This window comes from Colossoma macropomum, unplaced genomic scaffold (genome assembly GCF_904425465.1).
Source record: "Colossoma macropomum unplaced genomic scaffold, Colossoma_macropomum, whole genome shotgun sequence".
NCBI lineage: Eukaryota > Metazoa > Chordata > Actinopteri > Characiformes > Serrasalmidae > Colossoma > Colossoma macropomum.
This window is the reverse complement of record NW_023494794.1, coordinates 18,934,778-18,960,095: the sequence shown is the minus strand read 5'-3', so window position 1 is coordinate 18,960,095 and position 25,318 is coordinate 18,934,778. Positions and strand designations below refer to the sequence as shown.

Here is a 25,318-nt window from a genome sequence, read left to right as displayed (position 1 = left end):
TTAATGACAGTGTGAAGGGGGGGCATATCTACTGCATTCTGACAGCACCTGCATAGTTGCGGTTATAAATGTGATGCATTGCACAGGTTCCAGAATCCTTTATATGGACACATCCTTTATTACAGTCACTGATTCTGGTGCATTGATTATCCACACTGCAAGGAACCATTCCAGTTGCATTAGCAGCACTGTCTTTGTTTCAGATACCATATGTACTTCTGTTGGGGCACATCGTCTTTTAACCCCACTCTTAACTCCACATATACATACACTGTTTAACCTCTGAACTGTAGGAGGAAGTGTTGATTCCTAAAACATTTGTAAGAATCTTACTTTGGGGTTGGTGTTGTCAGTGATTCTACTGTATAGTATTAACACTACAGTGGTGAATGACTAGTTACAGTGTTGAACGAACATCCAACGTGTTGGATTAATGCCTGAAATGTTGAATGAACATCTACAGTGTTGGATTAGCACCTACAGTGTTGAATGAATATTTACACTGTTGGATTAACACCCAGTTAAGTGTTGAGTGAAAAATTACAGTGTTGGATTAACACCAACAGCATTGTGTGAATACGTACAGTGTTGGATTAACACCTACAGTGTTGGATAAATATTTACAGTATTGGATTAACACCAAAAACATTGAATGAATATTTACAGTGTTGGATTAACACCTACAGCGTTGAATGAACATTTACAGTGTTAGATTAACACTTACAGTGTTGGATGATCATTTACAATGTTTGATTAACACCTACAGTGTTCAATGAATATTTATCATGTTTGATTAACAGGTACAGTGTTAAATGAACATTTGCAGTGTTAGATTAACACCTGCAGAGTTGAATGAATGTTTACAGTGCTGGATTAACACTTATAGTGTTGGATTAACACGTACAGCATTGAATCACCATTTGCCATGTTTGATTAACAATTCTTTCTTATAGATCGGATTGTGTCCTATAGATAGATAGATAGATAGATAGATAGATATATAGATAGACAGATAGATAAATAAATAGATACATAGACAGATAGATACACAGATAAGCTGATGAATGAATAGGTGAGTGAGTGCAAAAACTCCAACGCAGTCTTCGCTTGGATGCGCGCGCGCTGTGCGGAGTGGGCCGTACTCGTGGCGCGCGCACAAGAGACGACGACGCAAAGCGCCAGAGAAGCGCGGCTGTGTCTCCACCCAATCAGCGCGCAACCTGTTTACACATGACGCGAGCGCATAAAGGGCACGAGAAGGAGAGGAGAGGAGGAGAGGCGCACGAGCACGCAGGTGGAACGAAGCGAACGGAATGGACTGCGCGCACTGGTGGAGCCGGCACTGAGGACGCGTACGCGCACTGGCGAGCCGCGAGTCCCCCGCGTCCTTTTGGATTATCATTACCATAGAAAAAGAGAAAGACAAGAGAGACCGAGTACGCGCTGACCGCGAGCCGTTCCTATCCACTCGGACCCCCTTTGCCACGCGTGAGAAATCTGTTCCGCAGTTATGCGCATATCCGTGAGGACTCTGCTGCTCGCGAGCGTCTTTTTCGTGGAGTGCGCCGCGGAGACTCAGCTATGCGCGCCCGTGCGCTTGGACACCGAGCAGACGGACTTCTCTCAATTCGGCGCGGGCGCGCTGCCACCGCGCGCGTCTTTCCGCGTGAGTGCGTTCGGCCAGGACCTTGTGCTCGAGCTGCGTCCGGATTCCGCTTTCATCGCGCCCGCGATGGAGATGCGCGCGCACCCCGGTGCCCCAGACCTAAGCCGGTGCTTCTACGCCGGCCACGTGAACGCGGACGCACTGTCGTATGCTGCGCTGAGCTTGTGCGGCGGCATGCGGGGCGCGTTCGGCTACGACGGCTGGGAGTACTTCATCGAGCCTGCAGCCGGCGAGGAGGGCGCAGTGGAGGGCGCGCACGTGATTCGGCGGCGCACCAACGGCGAGCGGCGATGCGCCGTAGACGGAGACCTCGGGGGCTCCAGCGCGGCCGTGGCACGCGCTTTGGGAAAGCTGCGGAAGCGCGCGGAGGAGGAGGAGAAAGAGGAGAACGAGTTGCGCGCGACGGCACTGAAAAGCCGCTCCAAACGCTTCGCTTCCGTCCCGCGCTACGTGGAGACGTTAGTGGTGGCAGACGAATCCATGGCCGACTTCCACGGAGACGACCTCAAGCACTACGTGCTCACTCTGATGTCCGTGGCCGCGCGCCTCTACAAGCATCCGAGCATCCTCAACCCCATCAGCATCACCGTGGTCAAATTTATGGTCATCGGCGACGAGGAAAAAGGGCCCAAGGTGACCAACAACGCGGCCATGACCCTGCGCAACTTTTGCACGTGGCAGAAAAAGATGAACAAGAACAGCGACAAGCACCCGGAATACTGGGACACGGCCATTCTCTTCACTAGACAGGTAAGGGCAAGCAGGTTAAATCTAGGGCACGTCGATAGGGGGCCATCTACTACATAGTGGGAGCCTAAGCCAGAACTTGTGGGAAGCTGTGGGACATCAAGACGTCTTGCAGTGTGCAAAGCCCCAAAACAGCTGGATGCAATTAATCTATCCAACAAAAAACACAGTAAAGTGCTGATGATGAATTTTCAGCATGTAGTTTGGAGATTCTGTGTTTCATTGTCAGCGCAAAAGCTCACTGCATACAGTTTATGTTTGTAATCCTCAAAAAGCCGTATCTAGAAAAACAACCAACTAACCACCCAGAAACAGAAACAAACAAACTGGTTGGATGCCCATCTGACTGTTGATGTGTTTTCTCTCAAAAAAAAAGTTTTGCATGTAATTGTATACAAGTCGTGTTCTTAATCTAGACTTCATCTAACTTCATTAACCAGCAAAGCAAACAAAGAAAAAAACAAGCTGTGTGATGCTAGACTGACCGCTGTTGTATTTTTTCTCTCTGACTGTACATCGGACAGGCTGCAACAAGACCAGCCTCCTCAGTTAACCCCCTGTCCCTGAGGGCATCACCTCGGGTTTATGAGATGTTGTTATAGTCAGGGGTCAGCTATGTCCAGAGGCTACTGCCCCCTATTGGCAAACGTGTGCGAGTAAGAATGTGTGCAGTGGATCTAGAGAGGGTCACAAATCATCCAAGCAGTGTCACATGGTCAGATATATGGCAAAGTATGTTAACTCGCTGATTTGAGATCAGCTAAAGTGAAATCACTTTAAACAGTTTAGGTCAGGATATGTTTTGCTTAAGCTGAAGCTTTGCTATGCTCTGTAGAATTGTTGTGGTCAGCAAAGAGAGCATGAACCTTTGGAATTTGCCTGAAACTCAGTCATGCACAGACAACGAAAGTGGTCAAGTGATGGGCCAGTGTTAAGTACTAACCTGCACACTCAAAAGGCTGAAAATTTTCATTGCTTTTAATGTTCAGTAATGGGGCAGATATATGGAATCATTGCCATCATAAGCTGGAGTTTCTAATGCTTAGTTTCATTTCATTGCCTATTCACATATACAGCAGCAGGGACAATTACGGGATGATCAAACAAAGCTTAGTGTTCAAATTCTCAACTGCTATAGTTTATGTGTTTAAGCAAACGCATACAGAAACACCAGGCTTTGCACTGATTCACCTCAAACAAACCCAGCTGAACTCAAGCTTTCTCTGTCAGCTGTTGCTCGGGAACACCCACACGTGCGGACGCTCCGCCAGCCCTTCACACGCCAAATGAGCGAAGATTTTTTTCCCCTCTATAAGCTCCTCAGCATCTCACATGGCCCTAGCTGACCATATCAGCCTGTCAGTTCTCCCAAGACTGTGGCCCAGTGCAGGCCAGTCGTCCCGGAGGGAGTCAGAACTTTAGCTTTGCTTTTTCTGCTGGGAGCCAGCGAGCTGTGGGAGCTAGAGTGCATGGTTCCTCCCTGCATTCTTCTGCTTATTGCACTCATTACTCCATGAAGATAGAGAGGTGGCCTGACATTTTTTGGAGTGCAAAGAGCCACTGCAGGCCAGCAGGTTGGTGGAATTGTGTGGGGGGGGTGTCAGGAGGTCTGTGTTTGTCTGAGAGTGATCCTACATACACAAACATGACTCCAAATAGGATAAGGTAAGGGTGGAGGGTGCAGGGGTGTATATAGCCTTGTCAAGAAGACTGAAATTAGTGGAAGAGTGGGTAAGTGGATGAGCAGAAAGAAATATACATCTACACATGGGTAAAGGAAAGGAGCAATGGATAAATAGGTGGTTGGCCAGTTGATTGGATGGAATTGAGATGGATGGAAGAGTGGACAAGGAGATTCTAAAGATTTATGGATGCATACATGGTTAGCAGAAGGTAGTAATGGGTAGGTGGACAGATTTATAGATGCATGCGTGCATGGTTGCATCGGTGGAAGTAGGAAGGTATTAGTGGATGGATGAATGGTAGGTTGAGTGAAAGTGAGATGGAGAGAAAGATTTACATATGCATGAGTGGATAGGTGAAAAGAGGGAACGGAAGAATAAGTTTTTATCCTGAAATATATGCAAAGTGATACATGAAAAAGGATGAAAATGTTCTGTGTGGGTAAGTGCTAGACAGTTCAACACAGATAATTGTCAAAACAAGTATAAACGAATCTATAGCTGATAAATGATACGTTTCATTGATGACTCTTTCAACATACGTTAGTAAAGTCCAAGCATATTTGATTCTGTATCAAAATCTGCTGATCGGTAATGTTGATTCCCTCCAAATGTTGCCCCGAGGTATATTGTGAGCTCAGATTACTCTATAAATGACTTAAACAGACAGAGAGGAGAGTTGGCCCAGCTTGAGCTCCTTGGAGAACTCTTGACATGCGATCTGATCAAACCCACTACACACCCCTCACAGCAGCTACTGCATTATGTCATTCTGATGATGTCACGGGAAAGGTTATGTTATGCCGTGGGTCTTGTCATGTTTGGTACGTTTCGTGTTAAGCAAGCAGTTTTGCAGCACTAAGAGTGAAGGGCTTTATACAACCACCTACAGTGAGAGGAAATTGCAGTAGCCATTGCAAAATCAATCACATAACTAATTTGAAGAAAAACGAGATTTATAGCTTGGTCCTTAGTGCACACTGGCCCAAACAGCTTGTATATTTCAGTTTCTCTTATTGCAGCTTGGGTGACCCAGATGACTTGGGGGGAAAGGAGCTTTAATGCAGGAATATAACAGATGAAACAAGGAAAAGTGTCCAATTTCTATGGGATGTTCCCTCAACCACAGTTGCAGCTGTGAACGATCTGACTCCTTTCCTCTTCCCCCTCCACCCATCCCCGCAGAACACGCCTGTTTCCCATTACCAGTGAGGGAAAGAGAAAAAAGGGACCCAACCCCCCCCCCAAATCCCACCTCGTCAAGGCCCACCTGCTGTAGAAGGCTCTTTCCAGCTGCAGCCTGGGGAAAGTCTCTCTCTGGGGCGCTGCAACATTTCTTCCAAGTCGTTCCTTTTTCCCTCCAGCACTTTTCGGTACAATCTCCTTCCTCATAGTCAGCGGTCCTGCTGTCTCCAGGATGTGCCCTCTGCACTCAGGGAGCTAGTACGGAGTGTGATTTCCTCTTTAGTTCTTGGCAAGCACTGTAAATTCCAAATATTCCATCTAGACAACTCACTAAGTAAGTGTGTTTGTGTAAAGGTAATTATTTAACAATAGTGTTTGTGGTAAACTGTAAAAAGGTAACTGTTTAAATGAATTAACCACTAAATCAACTAACATCTGTTAGAACTGCGGTGATTCCCCCTGATAATGACTCTTTCCTGTCAGAATCAACAGCCAACTCCAAAGCTTTGGCTGAATCACAGTCCAGTGCACACATTGGCTTCTCCAGTATGATGGGGTATTACTTTTAAAATTAACACTTACATCTTTGACGCTAACCAATTAGCACATGACAAACTGAGCCTAGGAAACACTGGCATAACAGTGTCACTAGCACATCCAGTCATATCGTAGAGCCCACTTCCTTTTCTGTGATTGGTTAAGATTCTCCCAAGCATAGCCAGCACTTCATACAATCTATCTCAAAGCATGTCATACAATCTTGCACCAATTTTTTTTTTAAATAAAAAACAGAACAAGAACTGTTACCAGCAAACTGGCTGTCAGGAGGACCTCTGTAGTGATTCTGAGAGGCCTTTTAGATCATTTTCTGTATTAAACATGCAATGATTACCTCAACTATGTAAACGTACCATTACAGTGATGATTTACAGCAGATTCTTTGAGCTACAAATCTCATATAATGGTAAGGCAATGAGCTCAGAGTTCTTAGTTTACATTATATTTGCAGAAATAAGTTTACATGAAAGCACCGCCAACACATGGACCTCTGCATGACAATTTATTGCTGTTGTATTTGTGTAATAGGTGTATTACCGGAGTAATGGGCATGTTATGTTGATATATAATGAGGGAGGTTAAAAAGAGAGGGACAGAATTAGATAGATCACAGGGGAAAGTAAAACAAATAGACGGAGAGAGAGAGAGAGAGAGAGGGAGAGAGAGAGGGAGAGAGAGAGAGAGAGAGAGAGAGAGAGAGAGAGAGAGATGCACACATGGAACAGTTTGTATTTTGTAAAAGGGGTAATGAAAGTCGTATGTTTTCTCTGTTGGGTGCCAATTGGGTCAGGAGAGAAGAGAGTTGCACCCCCCTTCACATTTTCCCGGTGATGGAGAGATTTTGCCAGACCTGGAGGAGATGTCTGAGAGCCAGAGAAACATTATACAATCACCGAAAAGCATCTGATCTGAGCACGTCGCTGCCCACTTGTTGAGGTTAAGGGAGTGTTTGCCCATAACTTACTTCACGTCAAGCACAGTTACACCCTGTTAAATTCAGGCTGACACCCACTGCTAAATGAGAAGATCCATAGTTCATTTTATGAGTATAATATGTCATTGAGCACTTGCCTGTAGGAGGTATACTTTACTTAGCTGGCTAGCCAGTTTCTGATGAAATAACACCACACAGAACCACAAGACTTCATATGGTTTAATAATCGAATTAGGTAAAGTCCTTTTTTTGAATTGTTTTGTATATACTTGTTACCAAGAGCGAGGGCTGACTCACTTGGGCATACATTTAGAGTTGGCAATGGAAACAACCAGCAGCTAATGAAGGCAAAGGTGTGGTTAGCATTAAACTGGCCTGAAACATTTCAGAGAATGCTCATTTGTTGGTGCCATAGTCTTTCCGTCTGTGGCGCTCACCCTTAAAAAAATAAAGGTTCTTAAGTGATGTTCCTCAGCACTGATTAGCTCTTTAGCACCGTTGCTATGACCAGTTCCAGTGTTAGGTTTAGTGTTAGCTCAACTGAGGGGATAGCTTCTGTCGCTAACGTTCTCTTTATTAGACTTGAAAACCTACTGCTTTAACATTGAGTGGCTAAACGATTTCCCTGGTTTGATTAGTGTATACATGGTTTCCAGTTTTTCTTGTTCACTTTAAGTTAAATTGGCCACGATTCATATTTTATCAGTCCCCAAACATAGATATTTGCACTGAACATCTTGTAAAGACAGTTCAGTTTTGAATGAAAACGTACAATCAGTGTAATCAATGTACTTTTCAGTGTACTCCTCTGTGTGCTAACAAATTTTACTTTGTACTGCTGTTTTTATGTTTAAATTTTAGTGTATTAGCACAAGTGTTACCGATACTACCACATAGCCTGAGCTGAAAGTGTGATGGAAATAGCAACAGTAACTTATTTCATTTACAAAAATGCCCCTTTAAAGAACTACCATAGAAAGTTCTTGAGGAACCCAAAAATGGTTCTTTTATGGCATCACACCAATGAACCCTTGTTGGGATCCTTCTTGGTACTCTTATTTTGAAAAGTGTTGACATTCACACAATGCGAATGCCTGCTGGAACTTACATCTTTGGTCCCTCAAAATAAAGTTTACCTTTACTAAACCAAATACCGCAGACAATATGACACAAAAAGAGGATCTCATTTTGATCCAAGCCTTTGTGGAATCCTGTAATATGTATCAGAGTATTCCACTCTGACAATGGTTTACTACAATGGCATATTATAGCAATGGTTTTCCTCATGCATTATTTTCCAATTGATTTCCTCTGGTGCACTATATCACAGCTGTTGAGTAGGTGTGTAATTCCTTCAGTGTTTCACAAAACTTTGATTGCTGATTCCCAAGAGTTGGCAGACGGACTGTGGTGGACCGGCCCTTGATCTTGTGAATGTTTCTACATTCTTCAAGGCAAGACATCACCAAAAATTAGGGCACTAAGGGCTAAGCACGGGGTTGTTTACAGTTAACCTGCACAGGTCTCCATGACCCAGCAGCTGGGTCCACACAAACAGAAGGAGGTATAGCGGGTGTAAGAAGTAGGTCACAGTTAAAAAATCAACTTGTTTAATAAAAAGAACAATAGTTTTTTTCTTTCTTTTTTTCACTCATGCTGTCTTGCGCTTTTGTTAATAGCCATCCTCCCTCTCACATACCCACATCTGGATCGGGTTTTCAACGGTCGACAACTGCGGCACATAAACAATTTGTTACACTCATTTGGGATTTTGCCTTAGATAATGCTCTTTAACGTTCAACCAAACTGTCAGCACTTTTGGCTTGAGAATCGGAGCCTGGCATTAGTATGTATAACCATAAACAGCATACTTTTGCTCTGTACCTAGCCTGTCTATGTGCTGATCTGTCCTCACAAAGCATCTCAGGAGGGCTGGTCTGGGAACAGCGGCCACATTCCTGCTCTGATCTTAGTTAGCACATGCTACGAAGGTAACAGACCCTGGAACAGCACTAGTGCTAAGTTCCACGTGGACACAGTTTCACAGCTTTGCCATATTATATGCATCACTGTCAGCACAAAGTACTGATCTTTTAAGTGCTCTTCTCTGTATTACGGATGTCAACCAGCGTAAGTCCTTTTCTTAAGGGTTGGTCAGCGAGGGTGTCACACCCTGGGATTGCGCTGACAGAAAACTCTGTTATTATGATGTACAATCAGTGGGGATCAACGGATATTTTGGGCAAATGTGTTTTAAACAGTGTGGTAAGAAAATATAGGTCAGCTGGAAACTTCTTTCCCTTGGCTGGGGACACTGCGTTTTAACAGCAACAGTTACCTCATGTTGCAGCAAAAAATTCAGAGAAATTTTAACAGGGCATCTGGAATATCTTTCAGTGAATCAAAAACACTTAGGAAGAGATTTGAGAAAGAGAAAGGGATTAGACCGTTGGCTTCTCAAGATGCTTTATGGTCACTTCATCATTAGCCTGTTCTAACCACAGTTCAAGGATAATTTTTGGATCGTGCCATAGCTCTAATAGTGCCTTGCGTACAACTTGAGTCTGGATGAGAGAAAACTTTTAGTTGACTGGAATACTAGATCAGGATTCTTGAGTGGTTTCTTTGTGTGTTTGTTATTATTCAATTACACCTAATTGCTTGATTGGTCACAAATCGTCCACATTGTAAAATATAGACACAAACAAGGAAGTAATTTGCCCTGAATCAAAGAGGCTAGTTTGCTGAATGTTTTCCTGAAATCTGTTTATCTTCATGCAAGCTTTCTCGAAGCCAATTTATTTTCATTCTTGTGTTACACTGAAGAGTAGAGATGGCCAAGTGCTATGTTATTAATGTAATACCCATATGGTTTAATATCTATGTACTATAACTTAGCTATGTTGGCCGAGTCATGGGTAGCATATTTGTTATGTTGTTGGAGTGCCACTCAAGTAACCTTTTGTTGTTTCCTAAGCATGCCTTTGCAACAGATGCTATTGTGCAGGCAATCCACACATGACCAATTATGGTTATTACTCTTAGAAATTCACTCTGGCCTACAGTTCTAGCTGATGTTTCCATCTGGTCCAACATTGGTGTCTGTGCTTAGCTCTACTTAACCCTCTTCATCTGATCCAGGATCTATGTGGGGCCTCCACCTGTGACACTCTGGGCATGGCAGACGTTGGCACCATGTGTGATCCTAAGAGGAGCTGCTCAGTGATTGAGGACGATGGCCTGCCATCTGCATTCACCACTGCCCATGAACTTGGTAAGTATGCTGAAAAAGAAAAGCCATTTCAGGCAAGGAGATGTTTAAAGAGGGTGTTTTTTAGTACAAGCATGTCCAAGGGAATCCCTCTCACAGAGTGAGGTCTATAGCCCTTTAAAAGCAACACGCCCCTCAGTTGGTAAGGCACTGGTGAAGGAAGTGGAAGGGGAATTCTGTGCCACATGTAGTGGACACATACTGTACCTCTCTCAGGGCTGGTGTCACATTGATTTATCAATGTAAAGAACATGATCTACCAAAGCCAAATTTTGTTTGTGTCACAAACTACTATTTTAAGAAAGCTAATATGCTCAAAACAAATCAATAATAAGCACTTAAAGATCTGAATTATGTTCTCAAATGATCAATTATCAGTGCATCCAACAATAAAGGCAGGATGGAGCTTCTTTTACATAGTGATAGAAAACATGGTAGCACACAGATTTATATCCTTATGGCCATTTGATATTTAGTTATGTGATGAGAGGATGAGGTTATGGGCCACTAACAGCATATATTGAAGGTTTAGTGCTTTATGTGGTCCTTGACAACTGGATTAGGAACCAGCAACCGACCACCTGTGCCTCCAAAAGTCTGAGCATCCAAAAAATTATATTTGTTCACCTTACACTGTTAGTTGAGGTAAGCGAGCCACATCAGGTTCTTTTGCAAGGATCTGAGAAACAGCTAAAGTAAGATTTTCAGCTCTTTTTGCAGTCCAGGAAGCCTCGTCTTTGGTTTTGCTAAAGCTAAAAGTGGGGATAGCTGCTGGAGGTACTGGTGAAGTGACTCACAAGGCAGTGACTTGATCGCTGACAAGATAATCGCCCATTTTGAATAGAGTGGTGAATCCAAGGGAAAAAATCTGAAGTTGATTTACTTGAGGTTTGCGAATGACACATTCACAAATACATTAGCAAGAAGAAATGACAGTAAAACTTTCTCTTTTCTCTTCCTCTCCGGTCTTCTTGCCTCTTCTCTTTACAGGCCATGTCTTCAATATGCCTCATGATAATGTGAAAGCATGTGAGGATATATTTGGAAAGTTGCAGGACAATCACATGATGTCTCCTACCCTAATCCGGATCAACCGCACCAGCCCATGGTCTCCCTGCAGCGCTGCCATCATCACAGACTTTCTGGATAGTGGGCATGGTGAGTCAGCTTAAAGTATTTAGTCTCACGTGTGATTGTCTAGTTTGTCTTGCATTGCTAACTGAGAAGCTCAACTTCTGCACACTCAACTCTGCTAACTCGAGTCTTCTCTTGTGGCTGTTTAGTTTTTTGTTCATTGCCACCTCTGAAGCCTAGCTTCTGCTAACTCTGAGACTCACCTTAAGTATCAAAATCAGCGTTTCCACTCTATATATTTTGCAGAAGCAGCCAGCCCCTGCAAAATTATTTCTGCCTCAGAATTTTATGAAACATCATGAAGCTGCAAGTGGACGAACACTGTGCGAACAGTCAGAGTTGACCCGAATTGCTGAATGAAGCGTTCACCAGTGGAGCGGACTATTCAGACGGTTTTAGTAAGATGTACTTAGTGAACTGGCTAACTTAGCACACTGTTTATCTGTTTTATCCTGTGCAAACCTGGCTATGTGCTCAGGCCCGTCACCACTGCTGAAAAAAATCCTAAAGGAAACACTGAAAATGGAATCAGTCGTAACATTTGTGGGCCATTGTTAATGTTTTTAGAGTTTAATAGACATAGCAGAGACCGGTGACTCATCCATCAAGACCATTCATGCGTTAGGGGCACTCTAAACTGGGTGTAAATACACATTAGACACTCTCTCATCCCACCAAACTATGCATTTGGTGTCCCTTGGACGACAGCCGTAGCCCTATGCAGTTCCAGGGTGAGCACTGGACCACAGATCTCTGCCAATCAGGGCAAACCACTATGTTGGCCTCAGAGAAAACGACAACTGATGGTTCACAAACTCACTGCAGTGCTTTTTGGGCAGCTAGCCAGACCACTTGTCTGAAAGTAGACTGGGTTAGGACAGCCCAAAGTGGTCTGGCTGTCATTGGCTGTAGGTGCGCACCAGTGTAGTTTTCCCATGCAGGTTGAAATAGAAACTTGGTTTCTCTCTTGACCTCTTTGGAGGAAAAAGAGAGAATGGAATAAAGGCAGCAAAATGGGAGTTTGTCTTTTATATCAGTTTTATTTCACATATAATAAAGAAAAATATCCTAAACACATTGTAAATAAATAAAAGTAAGGGCAACTTGAAACAAGTTAAAGTCTGCATAGCTTTTTTTTTATCAACTTAGTTTAGTCAAAACTTTTCTTTAAAAAAAACTTTTTACTTAAAAAAAGAAAACCGAAATGTGGTTGCTTCCTTATATGAAGAAAGTTTTGAGACATTTTTGTATCTTTTCACTGTTTCTTTCAAAGACTTTAAAGCTTCTGAGTAGCACGACTGTCTAACTACCTGATCATCCAGAAACAAGAGGTTATTAGTTCAAATGGTAGTGATGTGTCAGAAGTCTGAGAAGGAAAACCACCTCCCCGGGCTGGGGGTACTGTGTGGTGGAGGACTTGTAAGCTGGTGGGTGGGAAGTGGTCATGACTAAATTCCATGGAGGAACTGAGTTAAAATCCATCAAAAAAGAGGAACATGTGGCAACCACAATTGTGGTTTATTTTTGAGTAAGCCCAACCTAAACTATATTTTGTAGACCTAACTTGTAGTGCTAAAAAATGTAACACATTTGCACAGGCCAAAATTTATGTTTTTTTTTCCCAAGAGCAAATAAACAGTAGTTGTGCATTAACATACAGACATGCAGAATTGTATTCTCTGTACAGTATGTGTACTTATTTTCCATTAGAAAATTAACAAAACATGGCATTTGAGCAGCAGTATCCAATCCTTTACAGATGACTGTAGCTAACTTGTAATAGAAACATATACCCACTAATTAGCAACCTTAAACTGTGTCAAATTGTTAAGTAATCCCAGGCTTGAAAACAGGGTAAGCATAAAATTGTATGCATTAGTTTGTTGGCAAACTCTATCCATCCATCTTCTAAGTGCTAATCCACCTGGACAGTCCATCACAGGGCTTTTTGACAAAACTCTTCCTTTAAAATATAATGATTTGAACGTGAATATAATCTAGTATATATGTGTGGGTATGTAGTCTCCAGCCACATACTTTGCCTCTCAAGACAGATGACCCCAGGTCAATGTGGAGTAACAGACTGTGAGGCCATGCACTTTACAGCACACACACATTTTTACACAGTTTGATCTACAACTGTGTGAAAGCAACCAGGGAAAAAGCAAACAGTGCTGACATGGGTGTTTGTGTGAGTAAGGGTCCAGTGTGATTTCACTGATTAGGACGTTTACAGTAGGCTCTCTGAAGCCTTCAAAGCCTCAGACTGATATTCACACTCCCTCAGACTAAACAAATAAATGCAGACGTGATGAATCCAAAGATGGGAGTTAAACAAACATCTCCCAGTCATAATTCATTTGGTCATTTGGTCAAACTTCTCCCAAAGCGATAGAACTAAATATCAACATCACTAATGAAGAGATCTGTTTTGCTTTGGTGAGTTATTTTATTTGATAGCAAATGAAAAACTAGAAACAAAACATCATCTCTTCTACTTAGAAATACCAATGAACAAAGTTCTACTAGTAAACAAAATGATTCTTCAAAAGTTTTTTAGTATAGGACCATGAGTACTGAAACAACCCTTTGTACGATTAAAGGGTTCTTTGCATCATCAAGTGTTCTTCAGATTGATGGAGAATGTGCTGTAAATGATTCTATTTAGATCCTTTTTGAAAAGGGTTCTATATAGCACCAAAAAAGGTTCTTCGATTGTTACATGCTTGACATTGTCACATTAGAAGAACCCTTTTTAGTGCTAAATAGACCCTTCTCAAAAAGTCATTCATTTTTCGTCAGACAGAAGAACCGTTTTACAATGCAAAGAACACTTTAATCATGCAAAGGTTTTTTTGACTCTTCATAGTTCTATACAGAACCATTGTATTTACTAAAGAACCCCTGAAATCTTTTTTAAGAGTGTAGCTATAAGTGAGAAATAATCAAATTGCCCACAGCTGTGACCTCTAATCCGTTCCTGAAATCAAACGTGATGAACATGGCACTTTATCCCTGCAGGTGAGTGTTTACTCGACCAGCCCCAGAAGCCTTTGGCCCTCCCTGATGTTCTCCCTGGTGCGTCCTATGGTCTGGAGAAGCAGTGTGAGCTGGCATTTGGGACTGGCTCCAAGCCATGTCCGCTCATGCAGGCACCGTGTCAGAGGCTGTGGTGCACGGGGAAGACCCGCGGACAGCCCGTCTGCCAGACACGCCATTTCCCCTGGGCAGACGGCACCAGCTGCGGGGACGGCATGGTTTGCCTGCGTGGCATCTGCCTAGAGAAGCAGGAGGTCACCAAGACAAAGGTAAATGACAATGCAGTACATAGATACACAGGGTACACCCATGTGGCTACTTTACGTAAACATGCGTAACCCTAGAATGGCAGCTCACAAGAAGCTACTACAATGGCCAGCTACTAAAAAAGACACTCATTATCATTTACTGTACCAGTCAAGTTTGGAATGTTTTAAGAATATACAGCCAATCTGTTTGTAGAGAATGCATGTGTGAAATGACTCTGACATGCTAGTCTTCTGTGACTTAATAGAAGGAGCTAGAAGCTTTATATAAAAATTAAACAATTTTAGATGTGTCCAGAATGAGGCTGTGGATGAACTGAACTGTGGATTATTCAAAAATGACTAAGCTTGTATAGCATCAAGAATGATGCTATATGCCATTATTTGTGATGCCATTACATCTTTTTTTTTAAACTTCACACTAAGATGCTTTTGGGAAACTGGGCCCACGTCAGCTAACGGATGCCCAAATTAGTTTCGTGTGGGTAGAATCGCGCTGGGTGGTGGTAGGAGACCAAGGTCAAGGTCAGCATTAGTGAGGTCAGTTACCGATGTTGCATGGCATCCCAAAAGTATTCTGCTCAAAAGTATTGGGTGGTGCTCTCTCACTCCAGAGAACGCAGTGCCACTGCTACGCAGCCCAAATGCTAAGGGGCTTTATACCCCTCTAGCTGGTTCCAGAGTGTCCTTTTCTATTGGTCAACGTATTGCTAAGGACACAATACTGCACCTGTTAACAATGGGAGCACCTGAATTCACTAATCAGAAATCATATCTGGATACATTTGGACATACAGTGTGGTTGGCTCAGCCCAGGCATGTCTCTTTATTTTTGCACTGGAGCTACCATTCCTTTTAAGTGGGACTGTTCCAGGCACATTTGCTCTCATCTCTACAGGAAGTCTCACCATGCTGTGATAGGGTACATGAGTACTGCAGGTATTTGACATATTATTGTAGACCTGTTGAACACACCTCTACAGACCCAGTCCCAGTTGCTTTGTTTTGTTGCTAAGTAACATGTCCGTGAACACATAGAACCCTTTTGGAGTTCTCAACTGGTTCCTCTGTGTCAGAGGGTATCAAGTGTAGTCTTGCGGATTTTAGCATTTCCTCAAGCAGTCGGTTAATTATCGTTACTCTTGCACATGGACCAGTTAACAAGCCCTTCATGAGGTGAACCGGGAACCTCTGCTCTAGAGGAATCTCTTTTAGTGTCAAGCAGACCTTTAACCTTTTGAGGCCTGCTGTTCTCTGTTAATCACGTAATTTCACAGTTCTGTTGCTGCCTTTATTTGATATATAAAGAACTTGAAAGTAACTATTGGTAGATTCAAATTTATTCTTTCTCATTTTGAACAAGAAAACACATAGAAGTCACACATCTGTCATGTTTTATTGTTACTCTGTTTAAACATATCAGTATTAAGCTGAACTGAGTAAGCTCGTTAAAAAAAGCATCTAACAGTAAAGGATGCCTTGTGCTTCTTTTATAGAGAAATAGAAAACACAGTAACACACAGAAAGCTACAGCCTGATATGTTTCACTGTGGCCAACGTACACATGCACACGCTGTAACTTCTCTAGAGGCAAATTCTCAGAATGGATCACTGGCAAATGCATGGTTCCTTTAGAATTTACAATTTTTGCTGGAGATAACAAAAGTATGCTGTAGATTTATTTTAGTCATTATATTGTAGTTCTCTGAAACAATCAGAGACAATCTTTCAAAAGGTCAGAACTTTTGATGAATACCACATCTGAATTTGATCAAAAGTTACTGTTGAGTGTCCAGTCTTGGTTTGCAGAAAGCAAAAACGTTCTCTATATGTTTGAAATATTTTTCATGTTTTTCATACTTGTGGAGGATGTCAGTTGACAGCGTGATGAGGTCACTCAAGAGAAAGGCAAAGATTCACCACACCTGCTTATTGACTGACTCATAATTATATCAGTTGTAGAGGACAAATTACAGCATCTTATTGAAGTTTTCTGAGTTCGACATTCTCTCTCTCACTCTCTTACTCTAGGTGGATGGAAAATGGGGCAGATGGGGGTCATTTGGGACTTGCTCTAGGACCTGTGGTGGTGGGGTACAGTTGGCAAAGCGAGAGTGCAATAACCCAGTACCAGAGAATGGAGGCAAATACTGCCAGGGAGTGAGGGTCAAGTACCGGTCCTGCAACCTCACACCGTGCCCTGACACCGGTAAGAACTTTTCAGCACATATGCAACTTCACCTAAGCCCAGTACACTTTACTTAGGTTTATAGGAGCGTAAAGCAAACATTTGGCCAAAAATGTATGCAATCTTCCCTTACGCCAAATGCAGTGTCAGCCAAGATTTGTTTGGTCTTCGAAGTTAGTGCAGAATAAAGAAGCAACAAACATGTCTTGGCTGACTGATGCTCTTTGGGGTAAGAGTAAAAGTGCATATATTTGATTTTTGCTTAAACAAGTGCCTTAAAATAGTGAACCAGAGGGAGTGTTTTGACATGTAGTTCAAATACATGTTCTGGTGTTGTTGCCAGGCTGCAGTTGTACATGTAAAGACAACAGTCCATCATTTTAATTGGGCATATGCATTCTGGGTCACTTTCACAAAGTTTCATGGCCTGCAAATGTGGAGCCTTTATACAACAACAGAGAGTACAACAACGTCTGGTCATTATACTGTAGATCTGGTACCATTTCAGTTGGAACTGAATTGAGTGCATGATGCACAGAGGAAGGCTTGACCTCATGACTTAGTTACTTAATTTGGTGGAGAAAAACTTAACCGTTTCAATAGAACAGCCTATGATTTAAATTTGGTACGTAGATTGTATAAACTTCAAATCTTGGGCTTCTTCGGAAGAGCACTCGTTTGGTTTATATACCTTCCTAGGGATGAAAAGATAAGGGTACATTTATGCCGTAGTATTTGCTGCATGTTGTAGTTTCATTTTTTCTGTCCTGTTCATTTTTATACATATTTGTTTTAGTTGCACTGTTTTTCATGTCTTGTTTTATTTGTTTTATTCCTGTTATTGTTATTACTGGATTTCATTTTGGACTCAACTCTTGTTGTTGTTATTACTGTGCTTCTTTGTTTGGATTTGTTCTCTGCTGTTGATGCTTTTAAAGCAACTTTGAACTTTGGAAGGGTGCTATAAAAATAAAACATTATTATTATTTATTACAGTTTGTTTCCTCTCTAACCTCTCGCTGTTTCTTCCCTTACATAGGGAAGAGTTACCGTGAAGAACAGTGTGAGGCCTTCAACGGCTTCAGCCTTAACACCAACCGCCTCGCGCCCTCCGTCGTGTGGGTGCCCAAGTACTCAGGAGTGTCTCCTAAAGACCAGTGTAAGCTGATATGCAGGGCTAACGGAACTGGCTACTTCTACGTTCTGTCCCCCAAGGTGAGCTATAAAGGATTTATTTCATTCGACACACACTGGAGGGTAAACATCTGACTTCAAAACCACTCGATTTGATTATTTAATTGATTTAAGAATCAGTTTAATGCACCAGTCAGATCGTTTAGGTATAAGGACGTAACGATACACTTGGCCCACGATTTGATCCTCGAGACGATACGGTATTCTCATGATATTTTGAACAAAATTCAAATAAAGAAAAAAGATGACTCATATTGTTGCACAGCTTACTACTAAACATGCTGGAGGGAGTTGTTGATTGTTCCTGGCTGTTTATGAACTTTGGTGTTCACACAGTGCAACTGAATTTGATTATATAAATTTATTGAGTGGCCATTCTTCTCGATGCATCGTGCATCTCTATGATGTACTTTGTCACATTTTGCATTGCAGTATCACAGTGTCACCATGTATTGGCTATTTTGTAAAGATTCAGAATTTTTTTTTAAAAATGCACTGAATACAAAAATCTGTCTGGAGGAAATATTTACACAGCAGCACAATATAGACATTAAAAAACAACACAACTGCTTTACTGTTTGAACACATTCGATTTCAAGAAGCACCATATTTCCAGAAAACCAAACCCTTATTAAATTCCCAATTTCTTTAACTCTGTCAAACCTGTCACCCTCCTGGCGATACTTTCATATACTTGGTGAAGTCTACTGTAACCGCTTTATACCTGTTGCCAGACCATTTGCGATGCCTGCATGTCCATACTGGTCAGAGTAAGCTGGTTTAGCATGTGGAATTGGAGCTTTCTGTGTGCTAGCATTTTTCTATCACTGTATAAAAGAAGCTCTATGCTGCCTTTATTGTTGGATATACTCTAATAGTTTCTGAGTGTGTGCACAGTTTTAGAATCCAGATTGGTAAGAGCTTATTATTGACTAGGTTAATAAGAGTGACAATAAAATGAGACTCAAGTGTGAAGTATATTAATGTGTTTGATCAAAAATCGACCTATTTCTGGCTTTGTTAGATGACATTCTTTACATATCAAATAATTTCCACAACATAAATCACATTACTGAGATTAAATGGCGGAAAATAGTTGCTTCTTTTTGCTGGAATGAAAGGGTTATGGGTCAGAAATTCAGTGATTAAGGACTATTTTCACAAAGCTGTTAGCCGAAAACGAATCGCAATTAAGGAATAACTTTGAACTACTTACAAATATGAGTTCTGCTGCATTTTCCTAAGCAAAAAGCTTATGTTGCTACACTTGGGCCCAATCCTATTTCTTATTTTTACCCCTAAAAAAGTGTCACCTTGCCCCTTGGAACTGAGTTGCAAAAGGGAGCAGTTGAAATCTTCCCCGCAAATAAAAAGGAACATTACTTTATTAACAGGCTACTGGTGGTGCTCTTTAGGCGACCCTGCTGGTCTGCAGTGAGAGCAGAGGAGAGTGAAGTTCAGCAACCTCACTGCTGGGCTTTAGTTCAATTTAGGGCATCCTATGCCTTCAAAGAGGGGGATGAGACGATTATTATTACCCACCATTAATTTCTCAGTGATATGAAGTTGAAGTCAGCTATTCGCTTTTTTTTAATTTTTCCATTCCACCTTAACTGATGCAGCAGTTACGATGCCTGAGGTGCCAGAATGTAAGGTGGAACAGGAAATTTAGCTAGCTAGCTACTGAGACATCAACATATTACTAACGATTTTTATGCTTGTTATGAAGAAAATGACCATACTACATTGAAACTACATTAAACTAAGATAATGCATTGGTTATCGTAATTTTTAATGGAGAAATACTCACATTTGTGTGTTTCTTTGATCCCTTGCACAGCCATCTTGCTGTTTTTTTCTTTTTTGTCCTAACACTCTGTTTGAAGTGTATCTCTGAAAAATCTATGTTTGGAGGGCCATGTAGCCCTAACACTTCACCCTACCCCTCTAGCTCAACAATAATCGGGACACCGTACCCCTAGGTGTGAACACGCAAAATAGAGGGGTAAGGGCTAAGTGGTAGGGGCAAGGGGTGAAATGGGATTGGGCCTTGCAGTGTTATGTCTGCTCTAGATTCTGAAAAAAAAAATGCTTTTAGTGGATTTTAATGTTTAAGAATAGCTTAAGAATTTTATTTGGGCCACATCATGACAGCACACATAACTGAATAACATTCCAAAATCAATGCATGTGGATTACCCCTTTGCCCCACTCATACAGCTGTTATGCAATTTGATCAGGGTGACCTGGAAAGGTACATCATAAACAGTAGATGAACTTAAGTGGAAAAAAGCTGAGGAATCGTACCTGTGTGTCAGTTTGAATATTTTTAAGGAAATAGTTCGTGTCTCATGAATCACAAGCTCTTCTCTCTTGCGATTTAAGCTTGAGTGGTTTATGAGCATGCGTTAAGCAAACTTCTCATCATACTTTATTCACCTCCCACAGTTACATAACCTGTCAGTTAAGTAGATCATAAAATAATAATCTTCCAAACCATAAACAGTTTCAGACTTTTTACATGTGCACTAGAGCAGTGGTTCTCAAACCAGTCCTGAGGGACCACCAGACAGTCCACATTTCTGCTCCAACCCAACTCGCAATACCTAAGGATACAACAAAACTGTGGAGCATGTGGGGGTCTGGTTTAAGATCAACTGCCTTAGAGGGCAAAATAAAGGCTCAGCAACATGCCAAACAGTTTTGACAGAACTGGTTGCAGTAATTGGTATTAAAAGATGGTTAGCCCTCCTTTAAGTAAGCTTACAGTGTAGATATGACATAGTCAGTAGCGAAGATGCTGAGTGTCCCATGACTGCCTTTTGTTTCTCACAGCTGCCTGTTGTCAGCTGACAAATATAAGACGAGCAAGGCAGATGTTAATCTGGGTGAGATACAGAGGTGTGGAATGAGTCTCCACAGACATGTGAGGCACAACAGGACTAGATCTTTGGGGCTTGAAATTTTGGCTTGAACCTAATACAAAATTTCCAGTCACATGTGGTTGTTTTTCAAAAAAACACACGTTATCTCAAGAAACTGCACACTAGATGCACTGCACTACACCACATTACATAGCGCAGCATAGTATCAGCTGTGCGTGCAAAGCGTGGCCGCTCTACATAGAATGCACTGCAGCGATAAATGCAAAGTTCATTTTTACACTTGTATAAATTTAATGACATAACACAGTAATCAAGTTTGACATCAGTTCACTACTTTTTCCACAAACTCACTGTTTTCGAGCTAAAAGATACAAGGTGAAAAAAGACTAGGCCAGTAACGTTAGCTGAGTTGACTTAGCATTAGCTTTTTTCTGTTTATCTGAAAGATTGTCTTTCTTGGTGTACATTTAAAGCCACATGTGATCTACTGTCTTTTCGTGGTCTCAGTATGGTTTTATTTTAATGTGGTCATGGCATAATGCTGAGTGATGCACTAAAAAATTGAGTGCGCTCAATTGAATGCCGATGTCCAGTGTGTGGTGGTCATTAGTTATGGCATGGCTTATAACATTTTAATTTCTTTGTGACTTTATGGCTATTGCCGACATAAAGTAAAAAGTTTCTTGAGAACTTGAGGTGGCTACTGATCATTACATTAGCATAAACATGCCTTGACACTTGGAGGGGGCAGCAACGGGACTGTGGAACATGTCTGCTCTTGTTAAATGGTGACAGTTTCTTCCTCATATGAAGAACAAAAAGGAGAGGCAACGGCACAGGATTTTGTTTAATTAATTTTATATGTAGTTTGGACGAATATTTGTACCAGACATTATGTATTATGAATTTTAATTTCCCAATCCTGCAGAGTTTTGTTCTGGTCAGATTTCAGTATTTACTGGCTAACAGAAACCCTGGTCCCAAACACAATGTTCCTAATGATCGCACCTTTTAAGTGACCTTATAGCAAGGACAGACATCATCAGATCAGCAAGAGAACAAACATGAGCAGCTATCCAAAACCAAGTTTCAGCTTTACTTGAAGGACTGTATTCATAATTCAATGCCTTCAGTCAACATGCAAGAAATTTTTAGTCTGGACCTTAGACAGTCTGTTGTTCTTATGCCAGCCTTTGGATCTTAGAGGACCTCAGCGCCACCAACATAAGTGATTCCATAAAAAAGCTGCAAGACAAACCACAAGGAAGCCCAACAAGAAATTTAAGGGATATAACAAACCTGGGGTTAAATCAATGTGTTATAGAGTCTATGTACAACTCCAGGTTTGTGTTTTTGAAAAAAAAAAATGTACAGTGATGTATTCAATATAATATTTAGAGCAAAGACTTTTATTTCTAGTCTCTTCTTGGCTTTATGACATAGAGGATCAGCATAATCAACGGAGTCAAGCTTCTCTCCTGTTTTGTTGCAGGTTGTGGATGGAACCCCATGTTCTCCTGACTCCTCGGGGGTCTGTGTCCAAGGCAAATGCTCCAAGGCCGGCTGCGACGGCAAACTGGGCTCCAACAAGAAGTTTGACAAGTGTGGCGTGTGTGGTGGAGACAACAAACACTGCAAGAAGATATCAGGCCTCTTCACAAAACCTGCGTAAGTCATCAGTACCTGAAGCATAGACACAGGAAGATAAAGAGAAGCTTCCTGTCTGAGCGATTTATTAAATGAGGGATTTACAGGGCTATGTCAGACAGGTGGAGGTAGGGGGTGCAAAACAAACAAAAGTCCAAAAGCGTGCATGGCCAACTTTGAAGGCAAACTGCATCCCTTTGTAGGGGATGTCAAACCAAATATTTTGGTGGTTTTGGATTGTAGTAATTGGCAGCACTTAAACGAAAAAACTACAGAAGGTACAGCATATCACAGACCAACTATAGCCGGGGAATTGAAACTCTAAACAAGTGGTACTCTGTAATTTTGGGCAAAGGTCTTTAATGGGCAAAATGTTTTATTATTAATTGACAGTGTCTTTAGCCTGTTGTCTTTAAGTTTTATTTGACATGTCAGACTTAATTTTTGAAGTGATCTGCCACAAGCCATGATTTGTCACATACACAACTATTTGACACACAACATTATTTAACATGGTTAACGTAGTGTTATAGTGCAAAACAATATTCATTGTGGCTGGTCAAATAACTTGTTGCTTTCACTTAGAACTATAAACTGGGGGTTAAGGCTACTGTAACCTCAAATTCCAGGCAGATTAGTATCACCTGGATTCATGTAGCCACTGTTGGGTACTGTGGACCCTCCTTCTTGACAAATGATGTGTTCAAAAAACAAAATGGGAAGAATTCAAATGAAATGATGCAGATTGCTAAATAGTTGTGTGAATCCAGCATAACTCTGAAAGAGCAACTTCATTTTTATTTTCTAAGCAGTTCTGTAAATGGGACTTTCTGTTGATAGACAAGTGATGGAAACCATCGTACCTAGTTAAACTCTGTTCAATTCCAAAGTTAAAATTTCTTGTCACCAGGCATCCTTGTGCACATGGTACCAAGTCTACTTACTAACAAGGCTAACTTACCAACCGTTTTCAGGCACCATCAGAAAAGGGCCGTGTTAATTTGTCATTAAAAAGGCAATTATGTTTTGGGTTCCACAATATTTTTTTTATTTAAAATAGCAACTGAAAATTTGTTAATGTGTGCATGTATGTATGTACAACTGCCCTAAACTTAGCCTTCTTTTTTCCCTCAGCCATGGCTACAACTTTGTTGTCATGCTTCCAGTGGGTGCTTCCAACATTGACATCCGCCAGCGTGGCTACAAGGGCATGGTGAGCGATGACAACTACCTGGCTGTGAAGAACAGCCAGGGCAACTATTTGCTGAATGGAAACTATGTGGTGTCAGCCGTGGAGAGGGACATCCTGGTGCGAGGGAGCCTGCTCCGCTACAGTGGCACAGGCGGACAGTCTGAGACCCTGCAGGCCATTAAGCCTCTGGGGGAGCCGCTGACCGTGGAGGTGCTGTCTGTGGGCCAGATGACCCCTCCGCGCATCCGCTACTCCTTCTACCTGAAGCGGGACAGCAAAGAGGAAAAGACACTAAAGAAGGAGGGCAGGGAACGGGCAGAAAACAGTGTCCTGGTCGAGGAGGGCGGGATCAATGGGAAGGAAGCCGACCTCCTCAAGGAAAAGCTCCCACCCTCTTATGCCAAACAGGCCCCACTCCCTGGGAAGTGGGCGGCGGCCAGGTGGGATGAATGCTCGGTGACTTGTGGGAATGGCCTCCAAAGGAGGATGGTGCAATGCCTTAGGGTAGACGGAGGCCCCGGGACAGACTGTGACCCGGCCAAAAGGCCCAGTGCCATGCGGGTGTGTGGGGATCCCTGTCCCGTGTGGGAAATGGGTGATTGGTCTCCTTGCTCCAGGAGCTGTGGGAAGGGCTTCAAAAGACGCCCTCTCCGCTGTGCCACCCAGACAGGGATGCTGTTGCCGAGGGAGCACTGCACGGGCATGAAGAAGCCGCAGGAGCTGGACTTCTGTTCGTTAAAACCCTGTTAATGACTCTGCCCCCCCTCCACTTCCATTATCTTCTTTCACGGACTTGTCACTTTGTCAAATGATACTCGACGAAGAAAAAAAAAAGATAAACGATCCAGGACTTTACTTGTTCTGGTGCATTTTGTTTTTAGTTCTTGCATACTGCCTGCGAAAAGGGAACAACATGAAGAAGATGAAAAATGTACAAACCGGTAAAAGGAAATGATCTCATATAACTGAGAGAGAGAAACTGAAAGAGGTGGAACGACAGGGTTAAACACAGTTGCAAACGGTGTTCTACCTCTAACTGTAACCAATTTATATTGCCATTTATTTGACCCAGCTCAAACAGAACTATAACCAGTTATCCCAAATAACTGCCCCAGTAATGATACAACAGAGACATATTGTTGCTGTCCAAACCACCACAGGTATCTCTTTGTGTGAAACTGATATAGTAAATGGACCAATAGAAATGTTCCAAAATAGCTTGTAATAAAATCTTTCTACATTAACTTCCATTGAAAATGCAGAACATTTTTGCCCTCTTCTGCAAAGTTACCATTTTGGAGATACTTGTTTTTCTTTGGACAGGGACGATATATATTCGTCTCTTGCTAGTAGGATCCTGTTGAAATTGCAGCCAGGTCAGTTCACTGATCCTATGTGACTATACACAAGATTTTCCTTAAAAACACTGCACATTTATGTGAGCATTTGATAAATGACCATGGTGACACCCTTCAAAGAATATTTGCTGTTGAGGCCAACCCAAACACTCCTGGGTCAAAAAATAACATTCCACAGCTAGATAGGAAACTAGCACAGAAAATGCCCTTGTACTGCATGAAACTGGCTGCAACTGTCCTTCTTATGTTAAAGGCACAGACATGGGAGAGGCTGGTGAGACTAAACTGGGTTCAAGTTGAACATTAACAGGGTCAAGAGTGCTACACTTGCCTGGGGTACATGCTAAAGATGTTAATAATTGCAAAAACAGT

The 25,318-nt window shown here is 42.0% G+C and overlaps 1 protein-coding gene across 1 annotated transcript; it reads left to right on the top strand.

Annotated features, from left to right (window-relative positions):
* The first annotated feature begins 1,510 nt into the window (after positions 1-1,510).
* adamts15a (ADAM metallopeptidase with thrombospondin type 1 motif, 15a) lies at positions 1,511-24,435 on the top strand. Its single transcript, XM_036580484.1, has 8 exons — positions 1,511-2,416; positions 9,914-10,046; positions 11,034-11,201; positions 14,199-14,485; positions 16,514-16,691; positions 17,710-17,885; positions 22,242-22,417; positions 23,531-24,435. The coding sequence occupies exons 1-8, from the start codon at positions 1,511-1,513 to the stop codon at positions 24,336-24,338; spliced, it is 2,832 nt and encodes a 943-aa protein (XP_036436377.1). The 3' UTR covers positions 24,339-24,435.
* Positions 24,436-25,318: the final 883 nt, after the last annotated feature.

Excerpts from the sequence above, each read along its gene's own strand:
- adamts15a (XM_036580484.1), top strand. The coding sequence starts at position 1,511 with ATGCGCATATCCGTGAGGACTCTGCTGCTCGCGAGCGTCTTTTTCGTG. Across the intron at positions 2,417-9,913 it reads CCATTCTCTTCACTAGACAG|GATCTATGTGGGGCCTCCAC; the intron begins GTAAGGGCAAGC and ends CATCTGATCCAG. Across the intron at positions 14,486-16,513 it reads AGGAGGTCACCAAGACAAAG|GTGGATGGAAAATGGGGCAG; the intron begins GTAAATGACAAT and ends CTCTTACTCTAG.